Source organism: Lonchura striata, chromosome 10 (genome assembly GCF_050655825.1).
Source record: "Lonchura striata isolate lonStrDom1 chromosome 10, ASM5065582v1, whole genome shotgun sequence".
Taxonomy (NCBI): Eukaryota; Metazoa; Chordata; class Aves; order Passeriformes; family Estrildidae; genus Lonchura; species Lonchura striata.
In genome coordinates, this window is record NC_140712.1 from 8,237,026 (window position 1) to 8,253,747 (window position 16,722).

General features: G+C 41.6%; 2 protein-coding genes across 2 annotated transcripts; one reads left to right on the forward strand and one right to left on the reverse strand.

The window, feature by feature from the left end:
- Positions 1–1,545: 1,545 nt before the first annotated feature.
- Positions 1,546–5,862, forward strand: RPS27L (ribosomal protein S27 like). Its single transcript, XM_021554136.3, has 4 exons — positions 1,546–1,571; positions 1,799–1,907; positions 4,163–4,273; positions 5,341–5,862. The coding sequence occupies exons 1-4, from the start codon at positions 1,566–1,568 to the stop codon at positions 5,367–5,369; spliced, it is 255 nt and encodes an 84-aa protein (XP_021409811.1). The 5' UTR covers positions 1,546–1,565; the 3' UTR covers positions 5,370–5,862.
- A 347-nt stretch (positions 5,863–6,209) lies between these two features.
- Positions 6,210–14,932, reverse strand: LACTB (lactamase beta). Its single transcript, XM_031505747.3, has 6 exons — positions 14,676–14,932; positions 13,702–13,768; positions 11,974–12,164; positions 11,289–11,631; positions 9,809–9,974; positions 6,210–9,303 (listed from the first exon to the last, which is right to left on the reverse strand). The coding sequence occupies exons 1-6, from the start codon at positions 14,919–14,921 to the stop codon at positions 8,760–8,762; spliced, it is 1,557 nt and encodes a 518-aa protein (XP_031361607.2). The 5' UTR covers positions 14,922–14,932; the 3' UTR covers positions 6,210–8,759.
- Positions 14,933–16,722: the final 1,790 nt, after the last annotated feature.

Consider the following 16,722-nt stretch of genomic DNA (forward strand, 5'->3'; position numbering starts at 1 on the left):
AGGAAAAAACGCTAACACAGCATTAGAATTTTACAAGGCTGTGGCAGTGAGAAGAGGAAAACCAATACAATGGCTTGGAGCACTGCTACACACGGGGCTATGCTGGCAAAATAATGTAAGAGTTTGGGGTGGACAGTATTTTGAAAGTTGTTATAGCGTCAGCACTGGAGAGACCAAGCCCAGCCTTGAGAATATTGTTGTCAGAGCGATATGCCTCTGTGAAATTCATCCTCACTTGTGCTCATGGCAAACTTTTCAAATAAGTTTTGCTAAATGAATCATTTCCCTCTCAGAAAAGCAGTGTCCCGACACGTTCCCGTTGGACGTCTGGGAAGACTTCATACCAAGTGATTTTTGTAAGGTCTGTTGTGCCACCAGGAGGATTTCTATTGAACTACACTTTTAAATGTTCCAGGATAAGTACGCGTGATTTGACAGATACATTTGTGATTCCTGACTTACAGACAAAACACTCAGACTGTTAATAAAAAAAAGGGATTTTTTTTTATTTCCAGTATCTGCAATAATTTTATGTCTCATAAGTTCGCTAAATTGATTTAAGCACATGAATGATAACTAACAGAAATTCTTGTGCCTTTTTCTTTTTGACTGGGGTGAGAAATGGCAAAAGAATATGCTCACGGGTACAACTTCTTGCCATTGCATAATTTACTATGAAATAACATACATATGTTCAGTTCTGGGTTCCTCAGAACAAGAAAGACAGGTAGAGTCCTTCAATGTATGGATATTTTGCAGTCAGGTCCCAGCCCAGGCCCAGGGGCCCCTGGGCACATCCTTTGGCCATTTTCCCTGGGAAAGAAAACTCACCAGTCCAGGTTCCCGATGTCAGTTTGTAGGGCTCCCTTGGGTCTATCAGGGCAGCACAAGTTTGAGGTTGGGAGAACTTCAGTCTGGGGTACAGCTAAAAGCTGACAACCTTTCTTCTCTTCAGTCCCCTTTTATCCAGCACAAGTGGGGGTGATGGGTTTCCTTCCGCTGTGGTTATCAGTTCCAGCAGTAGTTGGTTTGACAAGTGGAGGTGATGGGTCTCCTTCTGCTGCGGTTATCAGTTCCAGCCAGTCCTGCAAGATCTTTCACAATCTTTGTTTGCGGTTACCAGCCTTGCCCAAGCTTGCAAATTCCATACCCCGACCCCCCCCCACACCCTTTTATCCTAATTTCATACTTTTGATGAACAAACAAGTCAATACAGTTTTTCACAGGATGATCTCCAGAGGTGCCTTCCAGCCCTGACAATTCTACGATTCTGTGCCACAGGAGCGCTGATTTGGTCAGCAGGCAGCGTGAAGCCGGTGCACTCCTAAAGGCCGAGGCCAGCATCGCGCGGGGCCGTGTCGGGGGGACACGCGGGGCCGTGTCGGGGGGACACGCGGGGCCGTGTCGGAGGGACACTCGGGGCCGTGTCGGGGGGACGCGCGGGGCCGTGTCGAAGGGACGCGCGGGGCCGTGTCGGAGGGACACGCGCGGCGCTCCCGCCCCCGCCCCGCGGCACGGCGCGGCCGCGGCGGGGAACGCGCGGAAGGGGCGGCCCGGCGGCGGAGATGCCGGTGAGTTGTTCTGCCGCACCGGGCCCGGTGCCGCGGGGACTTTGCGGGGCGGGGGGTGACGGAGCGGCCGCGGCCGCCCTCGGTCTGAGGCGGCCGGTGCGGCCGCTCGGGCTCCGCGCTGTTCCCGGGAGCCGCGGGCGGCCGCGAAGGCCCCGGCGGGGCCCCGGCTCGGGCAGCCCCGCGGCCGCGCCTAACGCGCAGTGCGCTTCTCCTCTCGCCCAACCCAGCTGGCCAAAGACCTAGGGCATCCCTCCTTAGAGGATGAGAAGAGGAAGCACAAAAAGAAACGGCTTGTGCAGAGCCCAAACTCCTACTTTATGGATGTAAAATGTCCAGGTAAATATTTCAAATGTTCATGCGTTTTGGAAGGAACAAAACCGATCTTGTATACTGTTCATATAACGGTTGATTATTATTTATTATCTGAGTTTAGTTTATCTATTCTGTAGAGAAAATGGTCTGTATATTGCTTTGGATTTTTTAACAGTAAAAGTGTTTTCAATCTTTGGGAAAAGATAATGTAAACAATCAGACTTTTCTGGAGGTTCTGGCATAAGAGCTTCTTTAGTTCGGTTTCTTCCTTTATAAAACCCTTGCAAGCAGGGAAAAACCCAACCCCCCAGGTTGACATGTATAAAAAGTGAGATTAAATGGATGCCTTCAAGTATCCATAGCACAAGTTTCAAACAGAAGGCAACATTGTTTTATTTCTTTTGTAAAATAGTTCTCAAAGAGCAACTGGAAAACCTTCTGACAAGGATCAAGGATATAAGCAGGGATACTGCACATATACATAAAACATACACGGCTGCCTTTTTTGCATGTGCTGTTAAGAACTAAGCTGCCATCTAGCTCATATACAAGGGTTATAAGATGCTACCTATGTCCACTTTGCAGAGGTCTTCATTAGTTTGGTTCAGAGACATCTGTGTAATCAACTTCTTTTATAAACTAAACAATGGGATTTTGAAGCACCATGACAGGTATGTGCTCTACCAGTGAACAGCTTTTTTATTCAGCACAGGTACATGCATATTGCCCAGTGTGGTAATTTCCTAGCAACTCCTGCAGCATAAGAAGATTCTAGCAGTAAGAAAACACAATAGTGATCTTCCTCACTCAGAACCAGGGAATTGTTGATGTACTCAGGTTTTCCTATCCTTTCTTAGTAGCCTAGTTTTCTAAGAAGCTCTGAGACATATTCCATCTTAAAGTGAGGTAAATTTATTTAAACAACTTGAAAGGAAACTGTGGTTGCTTTTAAACAAATACAGAGTTGAAGGCTAAGCCTCTGGGGGTTTTTTGGGTTTTTTTTACACTTTGTTCAAACCAGTATACATGAATGCATACACTGTGATACAGTTAGTGTCAACATAGGCCCATAGGTCATTGGTTATCTTCATTATTGTTGGGTTAATTGTTTTTTGTGTTTGGGATGTATAGAGCAAAGCAGTAGAGCTTCAATAATGATAGAATCCTATACACAAGGCACTGAAAATAGCATCTGGCTTTATGTGTCCCTAAGTCAGTGGAATTGAAGTTCCTACCTTAGTAATCAAATGGGTTGGACTCATTTCCCTGCCAAACCCACAAACATTAAAAACTCATCAACATGGAAGTTCATCTTCAACAGGGGAAAACCAAAATTTGCTGTGATTAAATTTCATCTCTTAGTAGTTTTTCACAAAGATTTGTACAGCTACTCTTTGTGATTTAAACAGAGATCTGTTTTTCTGTCTAATAGTACTTCTCCTTACCAAGCAGACCTTTTGTCACAGGACCCTGCTCACAACATATATTCTGTCTTATATTGCTGATCCACATGTATGAAAATGCAATCTCTCCTCACCTTTACTTATTTATTTTGTATATCCACATACAGATTAAATCCTTTACAGGTTTTCTCCCTCCAAAAATACCTCTTGGCTAATTAAAAATAGTTTTCAAGGGAAAAAAAATTGAAAAGCAGTGAAAATTCCATTTCTAAGCCATGTAGGAGTGATCTCATCCTTTCTTAAGTCATAGAATTTATAAGTTGTGGACAAAAGCATCGCATAGGGAATTAGTGAAGTTTTTCTGTGCAAGTCTTTCCATTTAAATATTATGTTCGTTTTATAGAATGCAACCAAGCCTTACATGTACAAATTATTAAACAGAAAGCAAACACAGATTGGAACAGCACTGTTTATATTTCCAGCTTTTGGACTTTGTCAACAGCAGTGTTCTACTGTTACAAGTTAAATATTTCTCCAGCTACATGTGTTCCTCTGTTCAGCAGAGGAGGCTAATCTGGAACTCCTGAACTTACAGGAGATGTGATAGGCAAACTAGGGCTTGTCAGCCAGCAGGGCCTGTTGATTTTCATATGGGAATCATACCAGTTCCTGTTACCCAACTCACTTTCCTACCATGTAAGCAAAGGCAAGCACTTCAGAACACAACAATGGCTTGCTTATTGTTTGGCTTGGTGTGTTGTGTAATGAAATATAGATGCATTTTGGACAAGTGTATTTAGAGTACCTGATAAAATTAACACATAAAAAATTACGCTAGAAATACCCAGTGGAAAGTTTCATTATGTTCTTTTTCAGGATGCTACAAGATCACCACTGTCTTCAGCCATGCTCAGACAGTAGTTCTGTGTGTAGGATGCTCAACTGTCCTGTGTCAGCCAACTGGGGGCAAAGCCAGGCTCACAGAAGGTAAGGGCAATGTTACACAACCTAACTATGCCACCTACATAAATGCATTTTATAGCCTGCAAATATTTTCCTTGGATTTTAGAAACTGATACTGGAAAACACTGATTTTGCAAATTGCTTAGAGCTGGCTAGTAGAAGCATTGTTAATAGGTCCAGAATTGTGTCTTTTTTTCAGATTCTTTGTTTTTATATGGTTATACAGATATGGCAGGCAACTAAACACCTACATTGTCATCAAACACACTTCATTTTAGGTGACTTGTCATTCCCTTCGGCTTCTGTAATGAATACTGCTGTTTAACTCTGAGCTGTGTTTAAAGTCTTCAAAAGCACCATCAAAGGAGTAGGGTACTTTTGCCAGGCTAAAGTAATTCTGTGCCACTGCTAGTCAATAATGGCTTGCCTGTTTGTTTTTAAACAGCCCTACTGTAAAGCACTCCCTGGCTCAAAGAAAATCTGTTTCATATAAATTATAAGGGAACAAATAACCACTGATAATATATATACAGATAACTTGTATAATACCATTATCTTTGAGTGCAGCCCAATTCTGGGGTATGTGAAAAGCATTAGAAACACTTCAGGATTTAAAAAATGTAAAAATTAATCCAGATTTTATTAATTTCTTGTTTAAAGGGCAAAAGGTAAGCATGTATATCAATTACACATAGCAGTGCTTATGTAATGTGCTACTACACAGGGGTAGTAAACGTGAGGAGAGAATACCTGACGTGGGGCTGTTGAGCAATTGAAATGGTAACAACACACAGCAGCTGTTTCACTTTGGGGTTTGTATCACTAAGCGATGGAACAGTAGACTGAAATTTTAAAAGGCATCTGGAAGAAAATAAATAGTGCATCGTAATCTTATTTTAAGATGAGTTGCATGACAGCCATGTTGTTCAGGTTGAGCTAGAGACTTACAGTGCTGAATCTTTACCTCTTATGGTACATGAAATTTAAATTTAATCCAAGAAATTTTCTACTTACATTGGATGGACAATTTTTCCAGGCAGTCTAACAATTTAAGAACTATTAATATCTCTACTCACATGATTTCTTTGCAGGCTGTTCATTTAGAAGAAAGCAACACTGAACAGTTCAGCATGTGATTTTTGGATCTGTGTTCCTGAAAGCCTTACCAGTTTAAAAATGCCTGCTACAACAACAATGTAATTATGATTGATTTTGTACAAATTACACTACTACTTCTCACTAATCTGCTACTTCTCACTGATCTGCTGGAATCTTTTTTTCAATAAATGATCTGAAGTGCAGGTTTTTCCTGTAAGTTTGCAGACAACCAAGCTGTATTTGCTCTATTTTTATAATTTTATGTTTAAACAATAAAAACCTTGGACTTCCTGCATCCTTCCCCTTGCTGATCATAAACTACAGCAGCGTAATGCATATAGTGACAGAAACTGCTTTAAAAATGCATTTTGTGTATTTTATTACTGCAGCTACCATAACTGCAAGGGTTGCAAAAGCTAGATAAGATTTAAAATGGCTCATTTGCTTTCAACGTTGCTGTAGTCCCTTCCCCTTCTTGGGTAATATGGTGATAAATAAAAATGACAAGTTACTCACCTCTGTTCAGCAGCTGTTTCTTTGGAATGCATGGATTTTCCCTCCTGTTAATTTGATCTCAAGACTGCACTTGGTACTTTAAACTGATATGTCTATCCCAAAAAAAAAAAAAGTCCTTTGCAAAGCACTGAAAACATGCAGTATAGAAAAGGCAACTGGCATATAAGCAATTGTATGTCATGGAACTACATTAAGAGGGGTGAATATTATTTAGGCACATGCATATTGTTAGTATTAAATACTGGCATTTAATAATTACCTTCTTGCGTTTTTGAAAGCCATATCTTCCTAAATGGCTGGTAAAAATGGATTTTTTTTTATCATAAGAAACCACTAAAACAAAATCTTACACATATCTTATTTATTAGATAATATCTCAGGTTATGTATCAACAGCTCTTTAAAGTATCAGGTGTCTTGGTGAGCTGATTATTACTGGGATTTTCTAATTAGTCAGTATTCTTTTTATGACATTGAAAACTCGTACATGTCTAGTCAGTAAAATAAACCAAAAACCTGATAGTACAATTGGTTGAATTTGCAAGGTAAGTTTTATTTCTGTTATTTCAAACAGCAAACATGTAATTACCATATGCAGAAGGAGGTGTTTGCTACAGAAACAGGTGTGCCAATGGAATACACATGCCTTCTAAGAAAAACAGGAGTTTATGTCAGTGCCACTCACAACAAAGGTTCACTTATAAGTAAGTTTATCATGAAAGCTGCTCTTAATTAACCAGACATAGTCTAGTTTCCCATGCACAATGCCAGCCCATCAAATTATTGGTTTTAGAACAAAGATCAAAGTAGCAATATTAATTGTGACCTGAATACATAGGCTAAGGCCAGACTGATTCCTAGTCTCTCATAACTCTGCCTTCTCTACCCTAAAAGATAAGAATTCATTATTAATTTAATACCAAAGCAGAGACTGTCAAGGACCCATTTTATTCCAGGTGCTAGAAGATGAAATGTTTGGATACTCTTGAGATAAAGACAATACATTATTAATGAATAAAAAAGTGAAATTTTGGTGAGTGGGCCAGAAACCCTAAGCAAACAATTTTTAAGGTACAAAAATGATTGTAATTATGAAGAATATGCTAAACTAGTCTTATTAGCTCCAATTAAAAATGTAGGTAAAACACTGACCCCTCAAAATACTAAATTTCCCAGTTTCTTAGTCTTGGGTAATAAATATTACCATAGGCATAGTAAGAACAGATATGGTAGCGTGCTGTATCATCAGAGGGCAGGTAACAACTGTGAAGATAACACTAAAAGCATTAGTTTGGGAAAGAGACAGGCAGGGCTATCTTCTGCTAGCTGCTAACCAAGACACCTTGCCCCTTAAATTCAGAGAAGCAGACCTGCGAAGCACTGCAGGAAAGGAAGTATTGAAACCTTTCCTGAAAGATTTTTCTGTTTTGTCTCAGCCTGGAAGTACTGTCTAATGTAACTGCAGGGGAAGTGAGGTGGGGCTAAATCTTTGACACGACAGAGATCTTCCATGCCATTGTGAAATATATAAAATAGACACTTCGGATGCTACTTTATTCCCACTGTGAAACTGAAGATTAGAAAATCTCAGACCTCTAGTCCCATGTTCAACTTTGGACTCCTCACTTCAAGAAGGGCATTGAGGAGCTGGAGCATGTCCAGAGAAAGGCAGTGGACATTCTTTCTTTCTCTGGGGGAAGGGTCTGGCCACAAATCTGACAAGAAGCTGAAGGATCCAGGAGAAAAGGGGTGGCCTTTTCTCACAGGGAACAGGTGAAAGGACAAGAGGACATGGCCTCAAGCTGCACCAGGTGAAGTTCAGGTTGGACAACAGGACAAAATTTCTTTACAGGAAGGGTGATCAGGCAGTGGAAGAAGCTGCCCACAGAGGTGGTGGAGTCTCAACCCCTGGATGTAGCACTTAGAGCTGTGCTGCAGCTGCCATGGCTGTGTTTGGTTGGTGAGACTTCTACTCCTGGCTTCAAGAATTAACTTTGAGCTGTATTGAGCTATTTGAGTTCCTAATTCCTGTTTGCAAGGGAATATCTAGGCTATAGAATACAGTGCCAGTTCTGGCTACCAAGTTAGCATGTGTATCACTCAAAAACAATGGAACAGTTTGACAGCTTGCCACATTGTGCTATTTGGGTGGATTTGACTCTAGAAATAATATATTTATTGCACAGTAAACTAATTCCACACATTCTCTGTGCCCAATAAAAATGGATGAAAGAACATCTAAATAACAAAAATAATTTTACTTACATTGCTCTAGATTAATTATTTTCTAGCTCTCAATTCACAGCTCTGATAAAAGCCTGCTTCTGGTATAAATCTGCATTCTGGAGGTAGCTTCAAGATTTGGGTTTTGTTGGTTTTTTTAAGCAGGTAAGGAAAGTGGTATGTGAAAACAAAAAGCAATGGTGACACAATTTTTCTTTAAGAAGTAATACTGAATAGTTTTGGCAGACAAACTGTGAGAATAAGAAGCAACATATTTGTGTGCTCAAATCAAGATGTGAAATTTTTCAAAAGGGTAACATTCAAGGTAGATAATTTATACCTTAGCCTAAAAAAAAAAAAAAAAGAAGAAAAAAAAAGGCTATTTTTTCATCTTGGTCAAGTGTTTCACTAGTTGGTAAAAATAACCTGCTTATATAATAATTTACACAGGTACTACAGAAAGTCACCCTTGAGTGTTACATTCTCATTTTCTGTAAGTTAGAAACTTCCCTGAGAGATAAATTCCAGTTAGACATAAGTTTAGCACCACTAGCAGAGGTTAATTAAGTGAATTTTTTATGTTTTTCTTCCCATATTCTTAGTGAACTTTAAGTCTAATTACACCCTTCTCCCTTTGTTTTTCAGTACAGCGAGTTCAGTCCCATACATCTCCTTTAGTCTATGTATTGTGCCCGTTTCTCTTTATCGAATTCCCTCGCGATCTTTAAGGCAGTGCTGTTGAGCGAAACCGATTGCATGTTACAGATAATGGTGACAATGACTCCTCTGGGGGGGACCACTGGCCAAGCAGCCACAGCTTCAGGCTCCAGCTCTTCAGGCAGAATGAGGAGGACACTGCTGGCCCCCACGGCGCCCCCGGTATGAGATGCGTAGTGCCTCTGCTGCCTGCAGCAGCCATACTGCTGGTTCTTCTCTACCACAGCCCAAGCCATGGCGTATTTGCCATCCCTGTCCCACGACACTTCTGTTTTTGGCACTGGAGTCCACATCATTGCAACTGTGCTTGGCTTGAGGTACCCTGGAAGAAGTTTGCCATCCTTGTTTTTAAATTGTCCAGCTTGATAACTGTACAACAAGGCATTTCCAAATTTCAGGAGGTCACCTACCGATGACAGGAAGCCACCACCAGCCCACTTGTAAGAGTTGTCCACATATGGTGCATTTACCAGCCGTCCCTTTTTGTTGTAAATGTAACACCTAAAATTCAAGAAAATTCAACTTGTCATTCTTATGGATTATGCACAATGATTTTAAGCTGCTCTGCCTTAAAAGAGCAAATTAAGCATGTATTAGCTTGTTCTTGCAAACATTTTAAACATATATCGATTGCAGAAAAATCAACAAGTAATTCAGACAGGAAGACAAAAATTAAGGTGACTTAGGTTACAAGCCTAACTTCAATAAAAGTACTAATCCTTCTGCTTAATCTTAGGATATACTAAGAATAAAGACTCCACTCACCTCCCATATTCACACTTAGAACAAGAAATATTTATTTCTTATTCTGTAATTTTACATGCTAATTACAGAGCCTATACCATGGCATTAGAACCAGCTACCTGAGTAATGCTGAGGTAACATACAACACTTCATTCAAATGTCTGGGAAAAGAAAACTCACACATTCTTAATTAAGCTATCTTAATTAAAATAGAAAGGGCAACAGTTGTTGTGGAAAAATTAAGAGTTCCGCCCCTGTTTACCTTGCTCTGTTATATATCATTGCTTCATTATCATCTAGGACAGTTGACAGCATATCCAAATCACGAAACATTTTCAGCATATAATCTGTAAATTTTTGTCCTGAAGCTCTCTCCACAACAGCACTTAAGAGAGTAAAGCCATATGTTGAGTACAAGAACTGACTACCTTGAAGAAAGTAGTGAGAAAGAGAAAAAACCCACATTAATTGCATGATACTTAAATTGAATCATACGTGCAAATAAAACTATATACAGTAATTAATAATCAACCATTGTTAATCCTAGGGCTAGGAAATTCTGCACTGCAGCAGACACATCCTGCTAAGAGAACAGCACTAAAATCTTCCAGAGATCTCTATGTACAGCTGGTTTCATGCTGTTCCCATGCCAAGATGTCAACACTAACATTTAACATCCTTTCCAGGAGATTTACCACATCAGGTCTAACAAGGATGTCTGGATTTGGAAAGCTGACACAAGCCATAAAGTTACTGCTTAAAAGATGATCAGCTACTGTGACTTGTGTGTTCATACCCTGGAGAAGGGAAAAATCCAGCAGTACTCACATTTTTCAAGGGTATTCATCACTTTTAGCACAGTGTTTCTAGTTCTACAATATCCCAAAAGAATATACAAACACCAGCATGTATATTATTTAAGACAATAGAATTTATTTACAAAAGAATGTTTCATTTTTAAAAAATCTCATCCTTGTGCTAATGCTTTCTGTGAAACATTTACATATCAAGCAACTGCTGAAGTGCCTACAGTTGAGACGGATCTCTTGAAGTGGTTCCTAGAGCTCTCCAAAATGATGAGTGTTTAACTTCACCCTCTTTCTACCCCTCTCCCCTTAAATGCACATTATTTACTATTTATCAGCAATGCATATAATTTACCTTAACCTAACATTTAAAATTTACACCTGAAGTTCCTCAAAGTCCTCTCTAGACCTAATTTAAATAATCCAAACAATAAATTACTTCAGTAATTCTGTGATTCTATGGGGGTTTTTTAACATGTTTTTAAGGTCTGATTTAGTACCTCAGTAAATTTTTTTGCTTTTGATTCCTATTTAGAAGCCCCAGAACATGACTACAGCAAGTTGGTATTTGCTTACAAAATACTTTGTAGATACAAATTTGTTATCAGAATTATCTTCTGCTTCAGCATTTATAAATCCACTAACTGGTATGTTTCAGAACACTTACTGCATTACTTACTGCTCCTGGGAGAAAAGTTTTATACATAAATATTACATGACCAGACAGTTTGTGCAGAACAGACCAAATACTTCTCTGTTGAGCTTTTAATGAGGCATATGAACTAAAAAAAAAAAAAAGGAAGAGAAGCAGAACAAACCAAAACCCCCACATAAACACTCTTCACTGGACTCTATTATCATCATTACATGTAAAACTATTTGAAACAAAACTCTCACCAGAAGAGCAAATTTTGGTCTACATTAATAGAAACTCACCTGGTTTAAAGAATAAAGGATCATTTTTAAATATCTTCAGTGATTCAATCACACTTTCAAATTTTTCCTTCAAATAATACTCTTCCTGTTCAAACTCCTTGTTTCTGCCAGGCTTTGAATTTCGGTTCTTTGTCTCACTATCATGTTCTTTCTTCTGTTTAACATTGTCAGTGTTTTCAAGCCCTTTACCTTCTTTTGCTTTTTGTTCTTTATCCTGATGGGATTTTGCTAGCTTAAGTGCTCTGTTTGCCTTTTCCTTTTCTTCTTTTACTTTTGTAATATCTTTTTCATAGTGACGAATCCCACTCAAGTGTGAAACTAACTGTCTTGTGGTAATAGTCACCTAGGTAGACAGAATAATGTGAGCTCTCTTCATTAAAAGACAAACAATAAACCACTGAAAAAGTAATATTCACCATGACAAAGAACAGACAAAGGTACAAGACATTTTAAATATCACATATTAAACACAGTATTAAAAAAAAAGTATATATGTGGGCACTACACACTTGATATAAAAGTGAAGATCCAAATATGCTTTTTTGAGCAGGAACCATCAGTACTTGTCTAAATGATTCTGAGTGTTTTGAAGGAATAGGTCAAGATCAGGCACCTGCACACAGATAGCTATGTAGTGACAGGAACAAAAACTAAAGAAAACCCTAAAGAATAAACAATTACATACCTTTTCACCCTCATAGACCTTTTCTGGAAATTCAGGGACATATTTCTGCACTGGAGCATCTAAATCCAGCTTCCCCTCTTCCCAGAGTTTAGCAACAGCCATCATTGTCAGACACTTGCTGATACTGGCGATGCGCATGACGGTCTCTGGCTTGCACACCACACGGTTCTCTACGTCAGCATAGCCCAAACCTGTAAGGAGATAAAAACACTCTGCTAAGTCCTTTGCACACAGACATGCTGAATTAATTATATGCAATTAATTAGATTTACTGGCCCTTTAAAATATTTTTCCTCCAGCTAAACTGGGATCCAAAGCATTGGACGATCCTGGCTCCTGCTTCAATTCAGTCAATAGATTTTTACTGTAGAAGTAGCAGTTAATCAGAGCCCATTGGATGAGACAATGGCATCTCAAATTGCTGATTAAGACTATAACAAGCATAATGATAAATGAGATTGAAGATAAAGCCAAAATTTATACCCATTAGGTCAAATATTCAGTATAGAAAACCCAAAAAGACCAAAATCTAGACTGTAAAATAACTGACCAGCAGTCATACACACTCCTTTTACTGTTCTGAATTAATGGCTGAAGCAGTATTTTATCAATTTGGAAACTCAGAGAGAAAATCACTCACGAATTCATACCACTTATCAAAACTGTAAGGTGTCAGAGAACTGAGGTGTTACGATGTTTTAACATCACTCAGCATGACTTCAATTAAAATACAACTTAACAGTCTCTGTAACAGTGTTTTCCTATGTAACCAAGCCACAAGTCTGGTAGCAAGAACTGGAATAAATAAGTCACGATCAAGCTGCCAAACTAGGCTTCAGTTTGAGCTAGGTTTGAAGAAAGTGCAAATGATGTTGCAGCACAAAAGCAAGAAAATGCAGCAATGACATGTTTGCAGTACAAGAAAGGCCTGCAAGCAACACACCTCTGTCTATATAAAACTGTAGTCTAACAATGAACTGCTCAGGGGAAAACCTCAAACCTTGACAAAGTACAAGAAATAAAACAGATTACATGCCTTTTACCCAAGACCCTTTCTTTTATATAGTTGCTACTAAAGTGCCTGGTGCCTGTTAATGCAGATTATTTCCCCCCTGTGAAAACACCTTCCAAACCTCACACCGTTCCCATCAGCAAGAAAATAGGTTCAGAACTGTGATCACAGAATATATGCAACTTACACCTGTTCCTACTTTGCTCCCCATGGAGAAGGGAGGAGGAGACCCAAACAATCCAGAATTAGTTGTTTTGAAACTCAGGAAAATGTTTCTGAGCACAGACACACATTTTGATGAGTTTTTTAAAAATATCAAATGCCTACATTAAAGAAGAAGTACTAACAGACTCTACTTAGAACAGTTCTTTACCTCCTACACAGAGTGCTAGCAGACCACTGTATAGCTTAATGCCCAGAGCACACTGAAATGTAATCTGAAAAATTAATGGAAGAAAGGTTCTCCAGTCTAACTGTTGAGACATACTAGCATATTCAGGAAGTTAACAAATTATCAATTCCTGGAAATAACTGAAGTTTACCAAGAAAGGTGTCATTTGATACTCCCTAAGCACCCATTTATGGCTACTGTCCAGAGATGGGACATCAAGTAGACAAAATCCCAGTCTGATTTCGACAAGATTAGCTTGTCTGAATTGTTCATTTTTTAAATGTTCATCAGTTCTTGACAGCATGCACAGCTACTACTCCCATACCTTCTGACCAGACTTCTTTTCCGTCTACAGAAACTCCAACTAATATCCCGGGGATTCCTGCTTCATCCTGCAAAAAACAAAATGGACAGAAGACATTTAGAAGGATATTTAAGTTGAAAAGCACCTCCTCCCAAGACCTTGAACTGAAAAAGCTACAAAAACCCTACAAACAAACCTGCTTATTGTTGCCAAATTATAGTTGAAATTTTGTTATGTACCAGTTTGGTTGAACTGGTACAAACTGCTTTTGCAAAGCTGACATTCTAACTCAGCTATGGGGAAAACCATACCTAACAAGAATAACAAGGTAATATTTTTGTTTTAATAATTCAATTAAATTACTGAACAGAACATGCAAAAGAGACAAAACATAACCATTAATATGCAACCAGCAAACAGCAACACCTACTGGCAGGCAAGACTTCAAAAAAAGCTTCAGCTGGATTTTCGAAGTAACTACAACGGGCTTTTTAAACAGAATCACAGAATATCCTGAGTTGGAAGGGTCTCACAAGGATCTTAGGGGCCAATTCCCGGCCCTGCCCAGAACTCCAACAATGCCAGCCAGTGCCTGAGAGCGTGAGGCAAACCTTGAGCTCTGTCAGGCTTGCGAGCCGCGACCACTTACCTGGGAGCCTGTTCAGTGCCTGACTACCCTCTGAGTAAAAAACCTTTCCTAATACCACCTAAACTTCTCCTGACACGATTTCCTGGTATTCCCCAGTGACAGAAACTCAGAGATCGGTGCCTGCCCCTGCGCTTCCCCTCATGAAGAAGCCCAGCCCGCAGCGGGGTCTTTCCTGCCGGCTGACCCAAGCGCCCGCGGACGGCTCTTGCCTCTCCTCCCCACAGCCTTTAAGGCCCTCCACGTTCTCAAGACACTCCATACCGTGCCACACTTCCGTCCACCCTTGTATCAAGCCGGCACAAGCGGCGCCAGCGCCGGCACCTCCAGCGGTGCCCCCGCTCCGCACCTTGATCCTTCGCACCAGGTCCCTGCTCCTCTCCACGGCCGCGCCGAAGCCGCGCGGGCTCGGCGGCTTCTCCTCCCGCCCGCTCTCAGCCTCGCCGCCCGCCGGCGCCGCCCGAACGCCCAGAGCCAGCCCCAGCGCCAGCCCCCAGCCCCAGGGCCGCGCCCCGGCCCCGCCGCCCGCTCTGCGGGGCGCCGGGAGCCGCGCGGGGGCCGCCGCCCGCCGCAGGGCCCGCGCCAGCCCCGCCATGGCCGGGCGGACGTGGCGGCGCCGGGACACAGGCGCCGCCTCGCCGGGCCGAGCCCCGAGCGCATCGAGCGGGCCGGGCGGCGGCGGGGCCGCGGCGGCCGGCGCGGGGCAGCGCGGGCAGGGACGGGCTCGCTCCGCCCGCGGCACCGCAGGAACGGCGGGGCTGGGAAACACCTCCGAGGTCAGCGTGTTGTGATTGAGCACAAGAGGCCATCTGATCCGATTAACAGAATTTATTTAATTCATTTAATAGAGTATATGAGAGCAAAGCAAAAAGCAGCGCTGCGGCGACAGAGGGGAGCAACCGCTCCGCCAAACTGCCGCCCTGTGATCCCCTAGCTCGCTCTTTTTATCTCCTTCCTTAGTTCATTCGTTTCTTCTGCGCAGTCGCATTCTGTTGCTAGGTGGTCGTTTTCTGCCTCCTGGTGGTCGTGGGATGAAGGCTGGTTGTCTTCCTCACAGGTGTCCTTTGATCTGGGGATTCTCACAGTCTCAAGTATACGTGTTATCTTAGAAATGCGTGTTATCAGCAATGCAAAGCCTATTGCCTACTACCGCTGTAAAAGGTTAGGAATGCGTATTATCAGCAATTCACAGCCTGTTGCCTATTACCGCTGTAAAAACAAACTTCTTTGAAACAAATTACTATCTGCAGCTACATCAAACAAAAAAGTCACCCTTCTCTTACAAGCGAGTCCAGCCCGTGCCCCGAGCGCCACCTTATCAACCGGACTGCAGCACCGAGTGCAGCGTCCACCCCTGAACACCTCCCGGGTCGGGACTCCCAACACCTTCCTGGTCAGCCTAGTCCAATTTTACTCTTTCAGTGATAAAATTCTTCCTAGTGCCCATCCTGAACGGCCTTAAGACTGTGTCCTCTCATCGTGTCACTTGTTGTGTGGAGACAAAGTCCGACCCCCAGCTGGGTACACCCTCCTGCTGTAGGGAGTTCTAGAGGGCAATAAGGTCTCCCCAGAATCTCCTTTTCTCCAGGCTAAACAAACGCCCCCAGCTCCCTCATCTCATCAGACTTGTGCTCCAGACCTTTCCCCATCTCCACTGTCCTTCTTAGGACCCACTGCAGCACCTCAGTGTCTTCTTGTCTTGAAGGGCACAGAACTGGCACTTGAGAGGTGGCCTCACCAGCACCAAGTACAGGGGACTTAGAGCTGTTTCTTTAGTTAACTACCAAAAGCCATCAGCTGTGTCCACGTGTAGTCACAGGTGGCAATTGGCAAAATGAGTTAAATTCCTGTCAATCCTCCCCAAAGACTTATTCTTTGAAAATAAAGGTCTTTGAAGCAGAGTCCCAGCAGGCTCAGCACCACTCATTCTTCCTCCTGATGGAGGTGAAGTTGTAACTCCTACCAGCACCAACGTGGCTTTGGCAAAATAACCTGGTATTAACCAACACTTCCATTGCTCTGATGCATAAGAAAAAGGTAGAGAAGGTGTAGAATACTTTAAGTCGCAAAATAATTTCTTAACTCTGCACTCCCCAGCAAATGTTTGCAGAATCAAATGAAAAAAACCTGCTGCTAAATGTATGTCAGGCTGAAGTACAGCAAGCTGGGCTAAGACCCAGATAAAACCTCTTAACTGCAAGATGACCATATTTGAACTAGGTTTTCAGGAATTACTTACAGTAGGTTTATCTTCCAGCACTGCTGTAGTGTCAAGTTTCAGCCTAGAAAAGTGAGGATGGCACAGCTGGCATATGGAGAGTTCTAGGACAGACTCCCCACTTCTGCTTACAAGCTCACTTCTTTGAGATGCTAACCTAGGGATTTCAATCTTCTTC

What these genes read in the sequence shown, in the direction of transcription:
- RPS27L (XM_021554136.3), top strand. An exon ending in TATGGATGTAAAATGTCCAG is followed by an intron (nt 1,908 to 4,162) that starts GTAAATATTTCA and finishes GTTCTTTTTCAG; the next exon opens with GATGCTACAAGATCACCACT. An exon ending in CAAAGCCAGGCTCACAGAAG is followed by an intron (nt 4,274 to 5,340) that starts GTAAGGGCAATG and finishes ATTTCTTTGCAG; the next exon opens with GCTGTTCATTTAGAAGAAAG.
- LACTB (XM_031505747.3), bottom strand. Translation starts at nt 14,921, where the DNA reads ATGGCGGGGCTGGCGCGGGCCCTGCGGCGGGCGGCGGCCCCCGCGCGG. An exon ending in AAAAGAAGTCTGGTCAGAAG is followed by an intron (nt 12,165 to 13,701) that starts GTATGGGAGTAG and finishes ATCTCCTTACAG; the next exon opens with GTTTGGGCTATGCTGACGTA. An exon ending in TCCTTTATTCTTTAAACCAG is followed by an intron (nt 9,975 to 11,288) that starts GTGAGTTTCTAT and finishes ACTTTCTTCAAG; the next exon opens with GTAGTCAGTTCTTGTACTCA.